Source organism: Copadichromis virginalis, linkage group LG1 (assembly GCF_057382275.1).
Source record: "Copadichromis virginalis isolate Kocher_CV1m ecotype Utaka linkage group LG1, C_Virginalis_male_GT1.1, whole genome shotgun sequence".
Taxonomy (NCBI): domain Eukaryota; kingdom Metazoa; phylum Chordata; class Actinopteri; order Cichliformes; family Cichlidae; genus Copadichromis; species Copadichromis virginalis.
The window spans coordinates 43,021,042-43,039,716 of record NC_140618.1 but is presented as its reverse complement, the minus strand read 5'-3'; the positions used below and the strand labels follow the sequence as shown (position 1 = coordinate 43,039,716).

Sequence of the window (18,675 nt, the reverse complement as noted above, 5' to 3'; positions counted from 1 at the left end):
TACCTGAGTCAGAACGTTACACGCGGATCACCTTAAGAGTCTGGGAAACTTTGTAGCTGCCTAACTTTTTTTTTGAATGTTCTAGCTCCGTTGATTTGACACATTGGAATGTGTCAAAAAAGGGGGGAAAGTTGAGCTTTAACATCAAACCAGGATTATTTGAACATTTTACAACTTCATTTGTGTCTTTAATACCTTAGGAATGGTAAAGCTTAAGCTAATAGCGGTCCGAGAAGATGGACCTTTTAGAGAATCAGTGAAAAAGCATAAACTATCACTTTCATGTTTAATCATTACTCATTGAAATGAACTGAATAGCGTTTAGAAGATTTGTTAATTTTTGTCTTTTGTTAAAAAGAGGGGTTTCAATAATTTTCAGACACACCTTGCAAATGTGCTTATAACGAGTTGGCACTCGGCCTTTTGAAGGTCAGAAGCTTCGTTCGGCGTGATTGTCCGGACTGATATATTGTAGGTATTGACTTTGAGTGCGGAGGGCTAAATGCAAACACTGCTTACACACACATAAGATATGATTAGAATAAGTCCCTGGGACATTCTGAATGTTTTAGACCAATTCTGAATCACTAGAAGGTCAGTAGATAATAACATTAGATTATTAGGGTTAGGAAGAGAGGTGTTTTGGTTTTCTGTCTCTTACAGAGAAAGGAACAGACACCAGACGAGGTCACAGAGATGCGAGGACCCTCCGTAGCAGAGTCAGTCACAGTGACTGCCGAGACATCAACTGGGTCCAAGGGTCATGGCGTTTGGGCTCCAGCTAGTCACCACAAAAGGATGGATCCCATAAACACAGCAATAACCATGAAGGGGTTGGCGGAAATCCGGGAACACCAGACCAATGAGGTTCGAGAGGCTTTTGGGCAAAAAGGGGACACCTTCCTGTTCCTTTTTCTGGAGGATACACAGATCGTTGTTTGAAATCGGAGCAGAATAATCCCCTGATCTGTGTTACAACTGAAGGGTTGTCTAACCCCTAAGGCGGAAGAATTAAGAGCAGAGGATCACCCAACTGGACGACACTGGTAGCTGCAGCAATAAAATAAAGGTTATGAGCTCTTCGGACAGAGGTTCTAGTCTACGTCTGAATGGTATCAGGGAACACCAAATAAAGCAGTGGGAGACAAGGACATTGTCATCTGGACCTGCTACTGTTGGAATCCTAGTTTTTCTTGCACCTGACTTGCGTAAACACAGAGGTCATCTTACATATGGTTTGCCCGTCAGGGGGACAAAGGACCTCAGGAGTGAGAAGAGATGAACCCGGCCACACTGGGCTACAGGGTGTTTGTGAGGTCATTATTCTAATGACCTCATCAGGGGGAATTGTAAAATTATGATATTATTTTATGCCATGTTATACCCCTAATTAAAGATTGTGAATTATTATGTAGTTTTAGTTTGCATTATTCTCCTGAATTAGAAGAAGCTGATAACTATTGCATTAGTTAAACTGATTTGCATTACATTAAATTGCTGACTTGTTGTGAATGAATGATATTGTTTTATGATGCATTATATTGCTGAGTTATAAGAAATACTGTTCGCAGAAGGTTATTGTCTAATTTGCCTGAGTAGAAGAGAACAGAGTGTGCTGGAGTTTTCTGCCCCATTTCAGCAGGAGCAGATAAACAGGGAGCCAAGGTCGTAGCTTAGGCGCTGTGTGAGAGAGAGCATGTGAATGTTTAGGCTTTTTATGATAAGGTGGAGACACCAGAGGTTATAAAAGTTTGAGCAATGCTCCACCATTTTGAGATTTTGAGGCTGTCTGCATCAGTGTCCATCTCCCACGTGTGTGATCATTAAATCATCGTTTGACTCAACCCGGCCGGACCAGTGTTGTTATTGTGGTTTTTTCTCTTGTCTCCATCCCCAATATTTTGAACCTTAACAAGCTGGTCTTTTAAATCCACTTTGGACAGCCTGGCGGTCAGTGGAATAGCCTTGGTTTTTATTATAATTCCCTGGGTAAATGTTATTTTTAGCTTATTTATGCTATTTTTAACATTGTGAGAGGGGGAATAGGTTGTGCTTTTAGGTTTTTTTAGGTATTATTATTTATGTTTTAGTAATTATTTATGTTTTATAGTAGATCCAACCCAAACAAGGGGATCAAGAAGTACACTGATATGTCAGCAGATCTTCCTTAGCCTCCAAAAAATGTACTAACATGGATGTGTAAATAAAAGTTTTGAAAAATAATTGATTGTGTTTGCTGGTTTTCACAACAGCTGCATGTATTATTATATTTACTAACTCCAAAAATTAAATTAATTTCTTATATAAAAGGGTGAGATTTCCCCTATGGAGGTGTGGGAGGGTCTGTTCACATGTTTGTTTTTAGTTAAGCCTATTTTTATCAAGACCTGAGCACTTTTAGCCATTTCCCTGGATAAACATAATCAAACAGGGATTATATATTGGAGAGGACAAGCACTTATGCAACACTATAAGATCACAAGGAGATTGAGGGTCCAGTCGGCCACTAGGACCGTGCAACCTAACTCTAAATGGAGACAACAAAGACACAATCTCCTAATACCTAACCCCTAACCCTAACCCTAAAGAGAAAAGAGCAAAGGAAAAAACTTAAAGATAAAGAAAAAAACTTACCTGTTTCTGAAAAAGCCTGTATAAAAAAACTTACCTGTTTAAAAAAAGCCTGTATAAAGGAAAGAAATAAAAAGGAAAAATACTTACCGCAAAAAACCTAAAGGAGAGAAAAAGAAATACTTACCTGTGAAAAAAAGCCTGTATTAAGGAAATAAAAGAAAGCCTGTATAAAGGAAGACCTCATTTGACTGGGCTCGCCTGAGGAAGGCACTTCAATGCCGAAACGCGTCGCGATGGCCCATTAGCTCGTACACCCTAGACATGGGTAATTTTTGGAACCGCCGGGCAGAGGCTACTCAGCCCCCATTGATGGACAGTGCACTCAGGCCCCTAAGGGTGACCTGCTATTATCATTGTCCTAACCCTACACCCCTCCTCCTCCCCCCACCTCTCTAACCGCATCTATGACATTCCATTTGGAACTCCACTGGGGAGGTCCTGGACGCCTGAGATGGGAGCAGGTATGGTCTGTGCATTGGATTTCCCCAACTTTGATTTCCCCTAACCAATTTGTTTATCTCAAATTACCCAACCTAAATTTGGACTTTGGCCCTATTGTATATAGCCCCTGATCTAATCTGGCCCTAAAATCTTTACAATTTTGAATAATCCCATTTCTACTTCATTTTTGGAAATTAAATCTTAAACCTTACCCCAGTACTGGATCTGAAGCCCGAGTAATCCTAACCCCAGCTGAAACCTAAAGCCTAACCCAACGTTACATCTCCTTTCTAAATTACTCCCCAAGTCGGGTTGAGTCTTCCCCAAGCAGGGTTGAGAGTGTAGTATTAAAGCCAAGTCGGCATTGTAGTAGCCCAAAATTCGGAAGAGAAAGAGGACAGATGTAGACCAAAAGGAAGGGTATTGGGCAGAGGACAGGAGAGGGAAAGAAAAGGATGATGAAAAGGGAAAAGAGAAAGGGAAGAGAGGAAAAATGTCACGGTCCTGGGTCGGGTCGACCCAGCATTTTGAGTTTCTTATGTTTTGGTTTATTTTTGCATTATGGATTAGTTATTCTCTGGTGATACTGTTTTGATTACAATTATATTCTGATTCTTTAGTTATCTGATGATGATGTTGATGACGATGATGATTATTTCTGGTTTAGGTTTGTTATCTTGCCCTTATGTTTGGTTTAGGTTGCCTGTGCTTAGTCTTCTCTGCCCGTATGTCCCTCTGTTTGTCCATGACGTCATTATGCCTGTTTACGAGTCTGTCTCTGTCTGGCGTGTGCTTCCTGTTTTATTTTGTAGGTCTGTGTCCTTTGTCAGTGCATTCAGCTTTGTGCTCTCCCTGTCTTGTCAGTGTAATCAACGTCAGCCGTGTCTCCCAGCTGTTTCCTCTTTGCTCCGTTCACCTCTTGTATTTAGTGTCTGTGTCTTCCCCTACTCGGTGTCGCATCGTTAACGTCTGTTCACCCTCGCTTCCTCTGTGTGCTCCGTTTGCCAGCCAGCCTTCCTGCCTACTTATTCCGTTCTTCCAGTTTAGTTAGTGTTTTTCTGTTCTGCTTCTTACCAGCAATAAAGCTGTGTGTTTTGAATTACTTCCGCCTCAGTGAGTCCTGCATTTTGGGTCCTCCCTTCCTGCCTGCCCACACTCAGACATGACAAAAAGACTGGAAAAGAAGACAGAAAGGAGAAAGGAAAATTTTGAGCCAAAAAGTGTGGAAGATTTGGAATTGGATATGAGAAGAACAAGCAAAAATCTTGAAAAAAACATAATACAGAAAAGCCAAAGACAGCCAAGGAGGCGGGATCAGGGGGGAGAGTATAAATAGGAGCCTCAAACCCACTGCTCTTCAGTATGCCCTCGCCTGAGGAAGAAGAAACACCTTCAAAACGTCGCGACAAGGGCATACTCATTTAATTTTTTCTATTTTATGTTAGTTTGTTATTTTGGGGGATTTTATTTCATCTTTTAATTCATCTTTTATTGATTTTCCTTAAAAACTCAAATTGGAGATAACTCAAAACTAAATTAAAAACCACACAGAAAACAAATTGGGATTGAAAATTCTTTATTAAAAACAAGCCAAAGTAACAGACACGGAGAATGGCAACCTGCAAAAAAGGAATACTTACCTTGACAAACCTCTAAAAAAGAAATACTTACCTTTCAAAGTAAAAAACAATTATGGAGGTAGAGGGATGTGAGGCTACGGACCATCGGGGTTGATGGCCCGTGCACGCTCTGTTCCTCCTTCGGGAGGGACAGGTTCTTTTCTTCAACCCTAACCTAACCGCCTAGAGCCCTATTTGGACGTTGGGCCCTAACTTCAACCCCCATTTTCTTCTGGCCTTAAACCTAACCTCTGGATTTCCTAAGCCTGGGAGTCTTCTCTCACCCCCGTTCTCTGCGGCCTGCTGGAGCAGGGGGGCTAGGAGGAGTTGGCCATCCGACTGCGGTCTGGGGTGTGGGGCCTCCCTGCTGCTGCGGAGTCGGGGCGGTCTGCCTCTCCCCACCGCAGGGAAAAGGGTAACACCACCTGGGTCTGGGTGCAGTTCCCCCCTCTAGGGGCAAGGGTACCTAGACCCGGTTCGTAGAATATGCTTGGGGAGTGTGATCGTGTGTACAGCGTCTCTTTTTGTCTGTCTCCACGTTGGATGAGTGTGGAGTAAGTGCATATGAGAGCATGAGGGTGGGAATGGATGTTTGTATCTGTGTGTGCCTGTATGTCTGTGTCTATATGTCAGGTTGGGTAGCAGACGCCACCTCTCTGGGGACATCTCAGGCCCTCCAAGGTTTGGAGGCCTATCTCCACCCACCACCACTTCCCCTGCCAGTGGCGGACTCCCTCAGGTGTCGGTGCGTTGGTGATTCTTTGTGTCCGGGGGTGGGCGTCCAGGTACACACCGGCTCACTCCTTGGCGGCCGCTTATCGGGGCCTGGAGCCTGGGGCTCGCTCGGGCCACTTCGGAGGTGGGGTGCCCCCGGCCTCTCGGCCTGGGGCTCGGTCACTCAGTTGAGTGAGCCCTCATCTGGGACTCTCCTCAGCTCTTACTGGGACAGTGGTGCGGCTGCCCCTCTGTTGGTCTTCCTTGGTGTCTCTTGTGTTCTGGGGGCCTCTGGATGGCTGGAGTTTTGATCTCCTCCATACCTGCTTCATACCCTGGAGGACGGGGCTATGGCTCCCCACACTCCCTAGCAGATCGTTACATGGAGAAACCTTTGGAATGCAAGCATGCTGATCCACACAGGTATGCACACAGGTGTACACACGGGTATTCACAGACGCGGACTACAGCTTTCTTGGCTGCTGCCTAGAAGCACATTGTGCGCTGTCTATCTTGCGTGCTGCACAATATCGTTTATTATTTAGTATCTACTGATATCTACTGCTAGCTAGTTTATTATGATGGTGCTGTTTTTTTTATTATGTTGCTCTTTGTTGTTTGCTTTCTCTTCTGTTTTTTTTCTCCATACAGGTGACCCAGGTGTTTTGTTTTTTTTGTTTGCTTTTTTTTTCTTTCTTTTTTTTCTTTCTTCCCCCCCTTCTCACCGTCTCTTCTCCCCTTTGGTTTTCTTTCTCTCCCTCTCTTCATTCTTTCTCCCTGTCCTATCCCCCAGTCATGTCTGTCCCATACGGAAGAGGATTAGGGCCACTGGAAAAAAAAAAAAGAATTCTGACTTTAATCTCAGAATTCTTAGAATAAAGTCAGAATTCTGACTTTATTCTCAGAATTCTGACTTTTTTCTCAGAATTTTGAGGTGGGCACCTGCAGGCTTCCAGCTTCAGTGACAGAGATGTGTCCAGTTTGGCAGGTGGAGAACTAATTCACTAAATATGGTGGATATAAGTGACTTTTTGCGTGGCCGAGGGGTCCCCGAAGATGCTATTTTATTAATGGAAGAGCAGAAGGTGAGTAACAAAAAGAGCAATAGTTTGGTGTCTCCTATTTTTACAGGAAAACAGTTACAGTACAGTTACGGTTAGCTGTTAGCATGCTTGTTAGCTTATAATGTTATATAGGAATGAACGTGTTTCACGATGTTACAGTATACTAGGTGAATTGACGTTTTAACTGTTGTTGATCGCAGGATCATCCCAGATGGGTTCGTTGCATTTTATTTTATTGTTCTACTATTTCAGAGTTTTTCAAGGCAGTTAAGCGGAGCTGTGTTACAGATGCTAGCCGCCTGCCAATATCACTGATATATTTGATGTGTACAAGTAAGTTACACTTAGTACAGCGGAGGGGAGAAGCTGTAACGAATGTTTATGCGGATATTTCACTCAGAAAAATGGGTGGCGTTCATACACAGCCACCGACACAGCCCCGGTTGTTGTTCTGACGGTGGCCGACTGACGATCCCCTCACAACATGTTAGCTAACACAAGCTAATGTAGTGCATGTAACTGTGTATACGTTAGTGGTACAGTGTCGGAAGAAATGAGCAAACTGTTTATAATGTCAGAATGAAATCATCTTTCTCCTATATATAAAAGTGCTGGCTGAGGAGCGCTGCCGTGTTGAACTTTGACCTCGGAGTGACGTGACGTTTGTTCGCACAACCAATGGAAGTGCAGAAAGTCGCAAATCAGGCATATTGTTCGCATAAACACAAAAATAAATAAATAAATAACGAAATAATCCCGATATTGTGCCAAAGACTGATTTACAATGTTACTTTGTGTTCTATGTGTAATACCTTTGCTTAAATGACTAAATGGACTGTGTATTTATGACTCTGCGTTATAGTCTTACATACATAAGTAACATTCATATGTACAGATAAAAATGTACAGAGATATGTACACAAGCGTGTACACAAAAGTCTACTGCTGATCGAGCTGCTCAGTGGTCGTACAGTCTCATGCAGAGAGCGTGGAGGTGTTGTCCATGGTGGATGTTAGCTTAGACAACATCCTCTCCTCCCCAGTCTGCTCAATGGACTTTAGCAGACCGCTAAAGCTGGCCCTCCCGACCAGTTTGTTAAGTTTCCCCCTGTCCCTCTCTGCCATTCCACCACTCCAGCAGACCACAACATAAAAGACAGCAGACGCCACCACAGTGTCGTAGAACATCCTTACGGTGTGTTCACACCGAACGCGATGGACGCGAATAAAACGCCCCAAACGCCCCTAATTTGATGCGTGTACATTCGCGTCTCAACGCGTGTCCAAGAAAAATCCATCGCGCGTCAAAATATTTTGACGCGCGTGAACCGGAAATGTGGGAGGAATGTGGGAGGGAGTTGTGCCAGACCGGTATCTTTGCAAGATGGCAGCTATCGAGCTAGCGCTTGAAGAGAGAGTCTCCCTTCTCTATGTACTGTGGAGAGCAGAGTAGCGGCGTAAAGGACATCCTCGCCGTACCTGGGTCCATCAGGTCCTCCAGAGGCATGAGCAGTTTGGTGAGTTTCACCACTTGCTCCAGGAGCTGCGCCTGGATGACGGCCGATTCCAGCGCTATCACCGTCGGCCAGTTTGAGGACCTGCTTTCCCTCGTCGGTCCCAGCATCGCCCGCCTAGACACCAACTACAGCCGCTCAATCCCACCTGCAGAGCGCCTGTCCGTCTGCCTGAGGTTAGTAAAACTATTTAATACGGTAATCCTTTATTGATATCTGTGCTAATATGCTAATCCATCCAGTTATACACTGCTAACATGGATGTGCTATGCTAACAGTGAATGCTGTCGGTGTTTACTGAAAGCAAACTGTGGTACAGAGACGACTCTTTGTAATATTTCTAGTGATACTCAGAAGCTCTCATCAAGTCCCGATTTAATTCGATTTATGCTGTTATCAGTGTTTGCATGATAGCATGGCTGTGGTGTCACATCAATGTATGCGCTCGGTGTTTGCTGATATCAAACTGTAGCATTAGGACCACTGAGTTAACCTTTGTAGTGATACTCACTCCTTTTTATTTAGACCTGGTTTAATTCTGGGATAGTTGAATATTTGTATATAATCCCTGCAGCTGTCAGACTCTATAGCAGGGGTCACCAGCCTTTATTAAAACAGAGTTAGATAAAACTGAACAGTTTGGTTCATCTTTAGTTACATGGTTCTATCTTGATAAGCTGTCTTATCACAGATTAATTTTTCAAAAATATTAATGATTTAAGCAAGGAAAGGGCTACATGTCAACACACAACTCTTTATTTCTATTAATGTCTTACTTCATTCCTACCTGATTGACATGTTTAGGAATTATGAGTGATTGGCTCACTGTAGTTGTGAAAGTTGCTACCAATCAAATTATGATATGTTAAAGTTAAAACAAAACACAACTGTTTTAGATATTATCTAATATACATTTTGTAATTATCCTTATAATTACAAAATGTTTTATGTAAGATTTAAGTTTTGTGATTTATATCTGACATCACAAAAGTATTTTGGAATTTGAATAATGTATTTTGTAACTGCAGTACACATAATACTGATTTTGAACAATTTTGTCCAGGTTCCTTGTCACCGGGGACTCCTTCAGGACCATCGCGTTCAGTTTCAGAGTCGGTGTGTCCACGGTGAGCCAGATCACCCCCCAGGCAGCGACGTCCATCTGGGACTGTCTAGTGGACGACTTCATGGCTGTGCCTTCACCTGGAGACTGGCGGTCCATCATAGAGGGATTCCAGGAGCGCTGGAACTTTCCTCTGTGCTGTGAAGCTCTGGATGGGAAGCACGTCCAGACAAAGGCACCCCATATATCATATAGGAGACACACACATTGATATACACTAAATATTCATTTCATTTCTTTTTTGTGGTGCCCAAATTGATGCACCTGCTTGATTTTGTTTAAACAATTATTGCACACTTTCTGTAAATCCAGTAAACTTCTTTTCACTTCTCAAATATCACTGTGTGTGTCTCCTGTATGATATTTAACTGACATTTTTTATTGTAACAACCAACGATTTATACAGGAAAATAATGTCTATTAACAAGGTTGCCCAAACTTCTGCATCCCACTGTATCAGTATATTTTGTCATTAGTATAATATGAAATAAATTCTACATGTGTCAAGTTGTGTGCCAACATTTGCTGTGTAGTAGAACTGAGACATTAGTCATTATAAACATTTATTTGAAATAATATTAAAATTCTCAAACAGAAAAACATTAAACATAAATATATAAAATATAAGAATTTACAGAGAGACAGGAATAAAAAGGACCAGCTGCTCTCCAGAGCAGGAACAAGGCTGAGGAGGAAATGCTCCATTGGAGACTGGTGTGGCCTCTTCAGGGACTCCAGGATGGCCAGCTCCACCGCCGATGGACCGTCCTGGGACCCGTCCCTCATCTGCCTCGGAGCCGTCCTCCTCTGTGGGCCTGTAAAACAGCACAAAACACAAAGAAATGAGAAGGCTGCTACTAGATTTTAATTTCAACATTGAAAAAAAAAAAAAAAACAATAACAGGATATAATCAGATTGGTTGTAGATATTTAGTAAAAGGGAATCCCACCGACTAAAAAGGTATCAGTGCTTGCTGTACATATCTGTGGGTGCAGCAGCAGGAGCTCAGGGACTGGGGATGCTCTGCTGCAGAATCAGTTGGTTCTATCAATACAGTATTAAATGTTAACAGGTTGGATATAATAATCGTAGAGTAGACAGTGGTCCCTCATTTATTGCAGGGGTTCTCAGAATAACTAGCCCCTGGTCACAGTTCTCACAATTGATTCTCAAAGTGCAAACCTTTGTAGATTGCAAAATGTAAAAGTATTATTATGCCGCGGTTTGTCTTCATCTGCCCGCCACTTTCGTGCGTCTTTTTCCCTCACGGTGCAGGTGTCTATTTCCGAATGAGGCTCATAGTTATGGGTGTTTTTGTGCTGTTTTTTCTATTGGACGCGATGGTTATCAAAACCAAACGTGATAAATTTGGCAAGCGCAGGAGATTTGTCAATCAGGCTGCAGAATGCAATGCTGTACTGTGCAATAAAAAATCAGCGAAAAAGCAAAGCAGTGACGGATGAACAGCGGGACCACTGTGTGCTGTTTGTTAATAAACAATAAAATATATTCCTAAATGACAACATGCATAAAAGCAGAACGTATTTGTACGTCAGTGGGAAAATAGCGGTGGCTTGCTAGCTTTTGTGCGGCTTCCCGGGTCAGTGAAAACTTTCAAAAGAGAAATGAATGAACTTACCAGGTTGCCCGATCTCTTCACATATCTTCCTCCAAGCTCGGTCCTTTTTATTCCTGTCTCGGTACTGAAAGCAGCTGGTGTTGTACAGCTCCGAGTTGTTTGCTACCGCATTGATTAGCCTTCCCCTCCATTGAAGTATGAAAGGCTTTGGCTGGATCTGCCCCTTTGACCTAGGTAACAGCCACGTCACCAGGCTCCTGATTGGTTGTCGCGGCGCGATTTGACGCTGGAGTTCAGATTTTTCCAACTCGAGCGGTAGACGCGAAACGCGCGTATGCACAAAATGCAACACAAAAACTCACGCGCGTGGTTTTATTCGCGAGTGACCTAAGAGGCTTAACTGTAATATTGCTTTGCAGTGTAAATGTTGCAGAAAATGACTGTCTTTTCTTTCTTCCTGTGTGCAGATTGACTGTGACGTCTGTTACGTTTTGGTGTTGTCGGTGTGTTGTTTTTGGCGTGACTGTTATGTGTTTCCTGTTTTACTTTGAAAGTCTGTGTTATCTTAGTGTTTTCAGTTTACGTTTCCCTGTCTCGTCAGTTCTAATTTGCCCCAGCTGTGTTTCCCTCCTGTTGTCCATTTTCCTGATTGCTCCCTCTATGTATTTAAACCCTGTGTTTCAGTGTGTCATGGTCGCGATCTCCCCCGTGTTGTAAATAGTTTGGTGTTTTGTTGTAAATAAATAGTTTGTTGTAAATAGCTGTAAAATAGATTTGTCGATACTTTCGTTTTGGGATTTTGGTGGTGAGCTTTAGTGGGGTTTTTTTGTGTTTTTTTTTTTCTTTATTTTTACTTTTTTTCGTGTTGCACTCCGGTTGCCTAGGCCGGGGTGTAACACGTCATAGCGCTGATGGATGACGCAACTTTGGCAAACTACATTCCCTCGTACGGAGACCGAATTGCCGTCTTCAATTTCTGCAAAAGCAAGCAACCACTGTCAAAAAGAAAACTAGGACTTCTGCAAAAACTTCGTGAGAAAATGAAAACCAGAAAAGAAAGTCCAAAGGAGAACACTTCACATACAGATGCAGGAATAAGACAGACAAAGAAGCAAAAAGCAACACGCAATGTTGAGATAGGATGGATACACAGTGATGGAAAAATAGCCAAACAGGTGAGAGCGAAGCAGGGAGGTGGCACTAGAAAAATTCAAATGGCCACTGATGCTGGATTAAAAGATATTCTTCAGGAAGGAAAGAAACTTTTTTTTCCTAATGGCATATCTCCTAAGGGATGTGAAACAGATTTTAAGTTTGAGGTTTGGGACTTTAAACAGAACCACCTTACTGATGATACCTGCCAGTCTATTGGCAATATGTATGAGGCAGCGAGACTGACAATGTTACGCTTCTACATTGCAACAAAACCAAAAGATCCTGAAGAAGATGCCAGCGAGACATCTGAAGTGGTGTTTGTCTCAGAAAGCAGTGGCAGTGATATTAATCCATTGCAAGTGGGGGAAGTCAGGGGTAATTTTGATGAAGTCATCGCTGGTTCAGAAATTTTAGATGATCCAGAAATTACTTTTGGTCCAATTTTTGATGCTGAAGAAGATACAGAAGACACATTAGTCTATGAGGGTTTTCTTGTACCCCTCAGTCCACCTAATTCAGAGAACATAATAACAATCACCATACGTCATACTGACACTTTACATGACATGATTACTGCTTTCTCTGATGAGGAGATTTTGACCAAAACACTGAATGTGAAGCGCATACTTCCAGACAACACAGAAGAACCAGGCACTGGATCAGGAATACTAAGAGATGTACTCACATGCTTCTGGCATGAATTTTATGAGCGATGCACCCTAGGTGCAACCGTTAAAGTGCCATTCATTCGCCATGATTTTCCTGCTGAAAAATGGAAGGCAGTTGGGCGAATACTCCTGAAAGGTTACCAAGAATGTCAGTATTTTCCAAATAAACTTGCAATCCCTTTTCTGGAACAAGTGCTTTTCAGTGGTGTTTACAGTGATCTTAAAGCACACTTTCTACAGTTTGCCAGCAGCCAAGAATGTGATGTTTTGATGGAAGCAGTAAAAGATTTCTCTGCAGTTGACTTGGATGATCTTGTGGAAGTTCTTGACAGTTATGGCTGTAGAAAAAGAATCACTGCTGAGACTCTTCCTACAATCCTTGATGAAATAGCACACAAAGAGCTTGTCCAAAAACCAATGTTTGTTATTGACTGCTGGCGGGAGATCATCGACCCCCATATCTCCCTCAGTCCGGAGGGACTGACCAAGTTATTCTCTGAACTGCAACCAACTTCAAAAAAAGTGTGCCAGCTGCTGAAATTTGCTGTGGATTTGACTCCACAACAAAAAGAAGTGAAAAATCATCTCAAAAGATTCATCAGAGAGCTGGATAACATTAAACTTCAGAAATTTATGCGTTTCTGCACCGGATCTGACCTTATAGTAACAAACAGTATTTATGTGGAATTTCAAGATATGACAGAGTTTACAAGAAGACCAGTCGGACGCACGTGTGGGAATGTTCTGCAGCTAGCTAACAGCTATGAAAACTTCCCAGATTTTCGTTCTGAATTTAATGCAGTTCTTGAAAGTAATGTCTGGGTGATGGACATTGTTTAGACTCTCACAGCAATGCGTTACATTTGAACTGCTCATGCACACTAGAGCATAACTGTAAAGAGATGTTAGGAATATGTATTTTTATGTATTTTGAACTTATACAGTATACTTATTTTAATTAGAGAGAAGTTTCTCATCTCTGTTAGAAGCCTAGTTTTGGCTAATATTTCATTTTCTTTTATCATTTTGAGTTTTACATAATACAGTCACAAAACAAAACGAACAGGTACACTGTTTACTACCATATCCAGAGCTGTCTTCACCAAATCCAAGCTTTCCAGCTGTAAGACAGAAACCTTCAGCAAAAGCATGAAGAAAGATTACTAAAGATCTATAAACTATAATTAAACTGCTCTTAAACGTTCTTTAATGCACCATGTGTGGTGTGAGAGCTCAGCACAGTCAAATACTTTTGTAAGTAATTAGTAGTAAGACTAATTCATTCAGATGGTATTTTCTTATTAGGTCAGGGCTAAAACTGAACATAGTTATAACGTAAACGTAATGCTGTTATGCAACACTGTATTGTAAAAGGAATAAGTACAATTTTATACTTTAGCATTTGTCATGTCTGAAAACATTTTGCTTTACAGTATATGCAATTTTTAGTTAAGGTAGGTTAAGGTATCAAAGTTTGGCATTTGTTGTTGATTACAAAGGTTCCATTTAAAGTTGGTGAAAATTCCAGTATTTTCTTAATGTCATATTGTTTCTAAGCATACCTGTTATTCATCCATCAAATTGATTCAAGCTGCTTAAAGGATTCAGTCTGTTTTGAAGATGGTTATTGATTACTGAGATCATAAATAAACACTGTACACTTCAGTGCAGTGGTCAAGTACTGTGATTATTCAGGCATCCTTTTGTAATGCCAAATTGTCATGTTCTCAGATATAGTATTAATCTTAACACCTGAAAAAATGTCTTGTTACTGCCAGAAATTATGCATTTTTATTTGTATGCATGTATGTTCTCAGTAATTCACACTTGTTTTTATTTCTATACCATAGATGACACTGAAGGAATATGTGATACCACAATAGCCAGTGTTCATGGCCTTTACAGTAAGTCACTGATGTATACTGATGCATAACAAGACTGTATGAGATCTATAAGTTTGTTTTAAAAGTTGAGTCATTCTTGTTACAGGGCAGCTTATACGGTTATGAGTTTTAGCCATGTTATTGGCATTGGCAAGAACAGGTTTCTTGTAAACTTTTTCCAATAAAATGTTACTGTACACAGTACATTTGTATTGTTGTTTTGAATATGTTCATCAAACTCCATATCTATTTGAACATGCCAGAATTCAAGAGACTGCCACACATGAGCTCAGTAACATGGAAGAATACCATTTATTTTTAATTTCAAATATTTCATAAAGATACACAAATATAAATGTAAAACATGTTGCACTTAATGGGACAATAACTTGGTTCCACTTGCAGGAACTGTTTTGTTGCATTGTTGCTGGGATACTACAAATAAAAGTCAAAATATTTTTGGTATGTTTCTTATAATTTTAGGATTCATATCATAAAGGAGCCTTGTATACAACAGCTAACACTGAATCAGTATAGCAATGATTCATGGTCATTTTACATGAAAACCAGCTAAAATATCTTACAACTAACAGAAGTGAAATACATTAATAATTAAGTGATGGATCTTCATATGGGTAAATGATTATAATAGCTTTGCTTTAATATAATTGCACTAAAAGCTCCCCAAAAGGCATAACGACTTTAAATATTAAGAATGATACGTTTATAGAAACATGCTGTTGTCAAGACCTAGAATTGTTAATGCTACTATGGTTTGCTGAAACATACCACAGATAACCCGGGCACTTAGCATATCATATGCTGGTGCCTGGGTTTCCATCCATGAATATTAAGAGTAAAGGTTGATACAGAAAACAATGAGCAGGGAGCTGGTCAGTTTATATTTTATATACTATGCACATGTCTGGCAACAAAACACAGAAATTTATATTGCAATTTACTGGCAGGCAGGTTTACACCACTTATGATTCAATCAAAAATATAACATTTGTAAATGCAGTTTAATGTATGGCCTTTTAAAAGGATTGACATGTGTTTCATAACTGATTGATAATATCACAATATTCAGCTTTTTCAAGTAATATATAAACATTTCTGTTTAATGGTAGTCAAATCAAATCAAATCAAATCACTTTTATTGTCACATCACATGTGCAGGTACATTGGTACAGCACATGTGAGTGAAATTCTTGTGTGCGAGCTTCACAAGCAACAGAGTTGTGCAAAATACAGTAATGTAAACAAGCAAAATACAAGAATGGCTACATCTGAAACTAATAAATATATGTACAATATATAATAGTATATGCATTTCTGGATGTGTATACTAAATATTTTCCTACGTGTGTGTGTGTGTGTGTGTGTGTGTGTGTGTGTGTGTACACACATATTTTACAAATTAAATAGAGTAAACAATAAGTAGAATATTTAAAATAAATAAAATAAAATATACAGAGTGAGACATGTGCAAAACAAGTGGCATTTATATACAGTATGGAGTGCATAATGTTGAAGTTCCAGTAGTGAAGCTGAGGTGTCTATGACGTGTTCAGCAGTCTGATGGCCTGATGGAAAAAGCTGTCTCTCAGTCTGGCTGGTACGGGACCGGATGCTGCAGAACCTCCTTCCTGATGGAAGTAGTCTGAACAGTTTATGGCTGGGGTGACTGGAGTCCTTGATGATCCTCCCCGCTTTCCTCAGGCACCGCTTCCTGTAGATGTCTTGGAGGGAGGGAAGCTCACCTCCAATTATCCGTTCAGAGCACCGCACTACTCGCTGGAGAGCTTTGCAGTTGTAGGCGGTGCTGTTGCCATACCAGGTGGTGATGCATCCAGTGAGGATGCTCTCAATGGCACAGTGATAGAAGGTCCTGAGGATGCGGGGGCTCATGCCGAATCTTTTCAGTCTCCTGAGAAAGAAGAGGCGCTGCTGCGCCTTCTTCACTGTTTTGTTTGTGTGTACTGACCATGTAAGATCCTCAGCCAGGTGTACGCCAAGGAACCGGAAGCTGCTCACTCTCTCCACAGCAGCGCCGTTGATGGTGATGGGGGTGTGTACTTCTCTGCACCTCCGGAAGTCCACTATCAACTCCTTTGTCTTTGCGACGTTGAGGGTGAGATGGTTGTCTTGACACCAGTGGGTCAGGGCGCTGACCTCCTCCCTGTAAGCCGTCTCATCACCGTTGGTGATAAGACCCACCACTGTAGTGTGGTCCGCAAACTTCACAATGATGTTGGAGTTGTTAGTGGCCGTGCAGTCGTAGGTGTAGAGTGAGTACAGGAGAGGGCTCAGTACACACCCCTGTGGAGCACCAGTGTTCAGTGTGACGGGGGATGAGGTGATGCTGCCCAGTCTGACCACTTGGCGTCTGTCAGACAGGAAGCTAAGGATCCAGCTGCAGAGGGAGCTGCTCAGCCCTAGATCCTGCAGTTTCCTGTCCAGCTTCGAGGGAACGATGGTATTGAATGCTGAGCTGTAATCTACAAACAGCATTCTCACATACGTGTCTCTCTTCTCCAGGTGTGACAGGGCAGTGTGTAGTGTCAGGGCTATGGCATCATCAGTGGACCTGTTGTGGCGGTATGCGAACTGTAGAGGGTCCAGTGAGTCGGGTAGTGCAGAGCAGATGAAGTCCCTGACCAGCTTCTCGAAGCATTTGCTTACGATGGGGGTCAGGGCTACAGGTCGCCAGTCGTTCAATGAGGAGATGGTGGAGGATTTGGGTACAGGGACGATGGTGGCCATTTTGAAGCAGGCTGGGACTACAGACAGAGAGAGGGAAAGGTTGAAGATGTGCGTGAACACTCCAGCCAGCTGAGCCGCGCATGACTTGAGGACGCGGCCGGGAATCCCGTCTGGACCAGTAGCTTTGCGTGCGTTCACCTTCCTGAAGCACTTCCGCACATCCTCCTCAGACACAGTGTGCGCACTGACGTCATCCGCGGTGCGCGGATGTGAATGTAGAAAAACAATCAAATTGGGGGGGGGGGAGATACCAACCAAACTGTATTTATTACTATGATCAACATAAAATGATACTAGTTGGTGCTGACCTCCTATCAGCACTCTGAATTTACATTACAGCAGAAATAAACAGCAATATTCTGAGAGAATGACCTGAAAAATGGCATGTTCGGTCACACCTTAAAGATGTCTTTCATTTAATGCAGTGCAGAAATACCTGCATAAAAGGTACCTGTAAGACATGGCACCTACTATCAAATCACGTTATCAAGATAAAGAGAAATATTTTGTATTTATTTGTACATTTACACACTGAAGTTCCTTAAATACTTTGCAGTATTTCTTCTCTTAACCTAATATACAGATCCGCAGCACCAAGTGGATCTCCTGGGGCATCCCATTCATTTTCTACCATAAGCAGACAACACAGTTCAAAGACTGTTTCATCACAGGGGTGTTGACCTTTTGGGCTACACTCTTCCATACACAAAGTGATATCCTCCATAGAAATAGGCTTCAGTCTATCCTCAGCACTGTGCAGCTCTGGAAATGAGTACATTACTACTGGTCGACCCGATGCTGCACTACCACTTGGCCGGATTTTGTGCGCGTTCCATGTGTTCACAACTTCATCAAGTTCATCCTACATGAAAAACAACACAATATAAGTACCGGTATATGAAACAGACCATGTACCAGTAGATTTAGCCAAAGTTGAGGCTTATTAACTCATTAATCAACAGACATAGAAACTGACCTCTAATTAATGTAAAACCAAGCAGCAACAACAAAAGAGCACTTTCACTAAACAGCACATGGACACAGAATGGTGCTGCATGATTCTGCTGTTGAATAGATAGCCCAACACTTTATACTCAGTGTGCAATGATTCTACAATATATTTTCAATAGAGAATTAACCAAATGATAGGATTGCTTTCTGAAACCGTGCCCAAAGGACCACTAGGTAACAGACTCCATAGTAATTTAAACCATGTGGCAATAAAAAAAAAATGCTCCATGCACCTGTGCTGAGAAAGGTGCAGTTACTTCCACTGATAATGTCATGGTCCTGCGACCATGACTCAGTGACTTTATGTTTATGTACTTATTGTTATTACTTTCATTATTATTCATGGCTGTTTTGGGATGGTTTGTGTTTGGGATTTTAGACACTGGGTTCTGGGTTTGTGCTCCCTCTGTTGGTCCCTGGTGTTAGTGTTCCCCTGTCTCGTCAGGTTAATCAGGTCCAGCTGTTTCCCCCATCTGTGTGTGATTTCCCAGTGTCTCTTTGTG

The 18,675-nt window shown here is 41.8% G+C and overlaps 2 protein-coding genes and 1 long non-coding RNA gene across 3 annotated transcripts; 2 read left to right on the top strand and 1 right to left on the bottom strand.

Annotated features, from left to right (window-relative positions):
• The first annotated feature begins 7,783 nt into the window (after positions 1 to 7,783).
• On the top strand, positions 7,784 to 10,053 carry LOC146719380 (uncharacterized). The gene is made up of 2 exons (XM_085464231.1): positions 7,784 to 8,162; positions 9,050 to 10,053. The coding sequence occupies exons 1-2, from the start codon at positions 7,903 to 7,905 to the stop codon at positions 9,318 to 9,320; spliced, it is 531 nt and encodes a 176-aa protein (XP_085320357.1). The 5' UTR covers positions 7,784 to 7,902; the 3' UTR covers positions 9,321 to 10,053.
• Positions 9,660 to 11,033, bottom strand: LOC146719379 (uncharacterized). The gene is made up of 2 exons (XR_014921455.1): positions 10,750 to 11,033; positions 9,660 to 9,924 (listed from the first exon to the last, which is right to left on the bottom strand). It is a non-coding gene; the product is annotated as an uncharacterized LOC146719379 (long non-coding RNA).
• A 540-nt stretch (positions 11,034 to 11,573) lies between these two features.
• On the top strand, positions 11,574 to 13,376 carry LOC146719378 (uncharacterized). Its single transcript, XM_085464254.1, has one exon. It carries the CDS (start codon positions 11,601 to 11,603, stop codon positions 13,350 to 13,352), a length of 1,752 nt encoding a protein of 583 aa, XP_085320380.1. The 5' UTR covers positions 11,574 to 11,600; the 3' UTR covers positions 13,353 to 13,376.
• Positions 13,377 to 18,675: the final 5,299 nt, after the last annotated feature.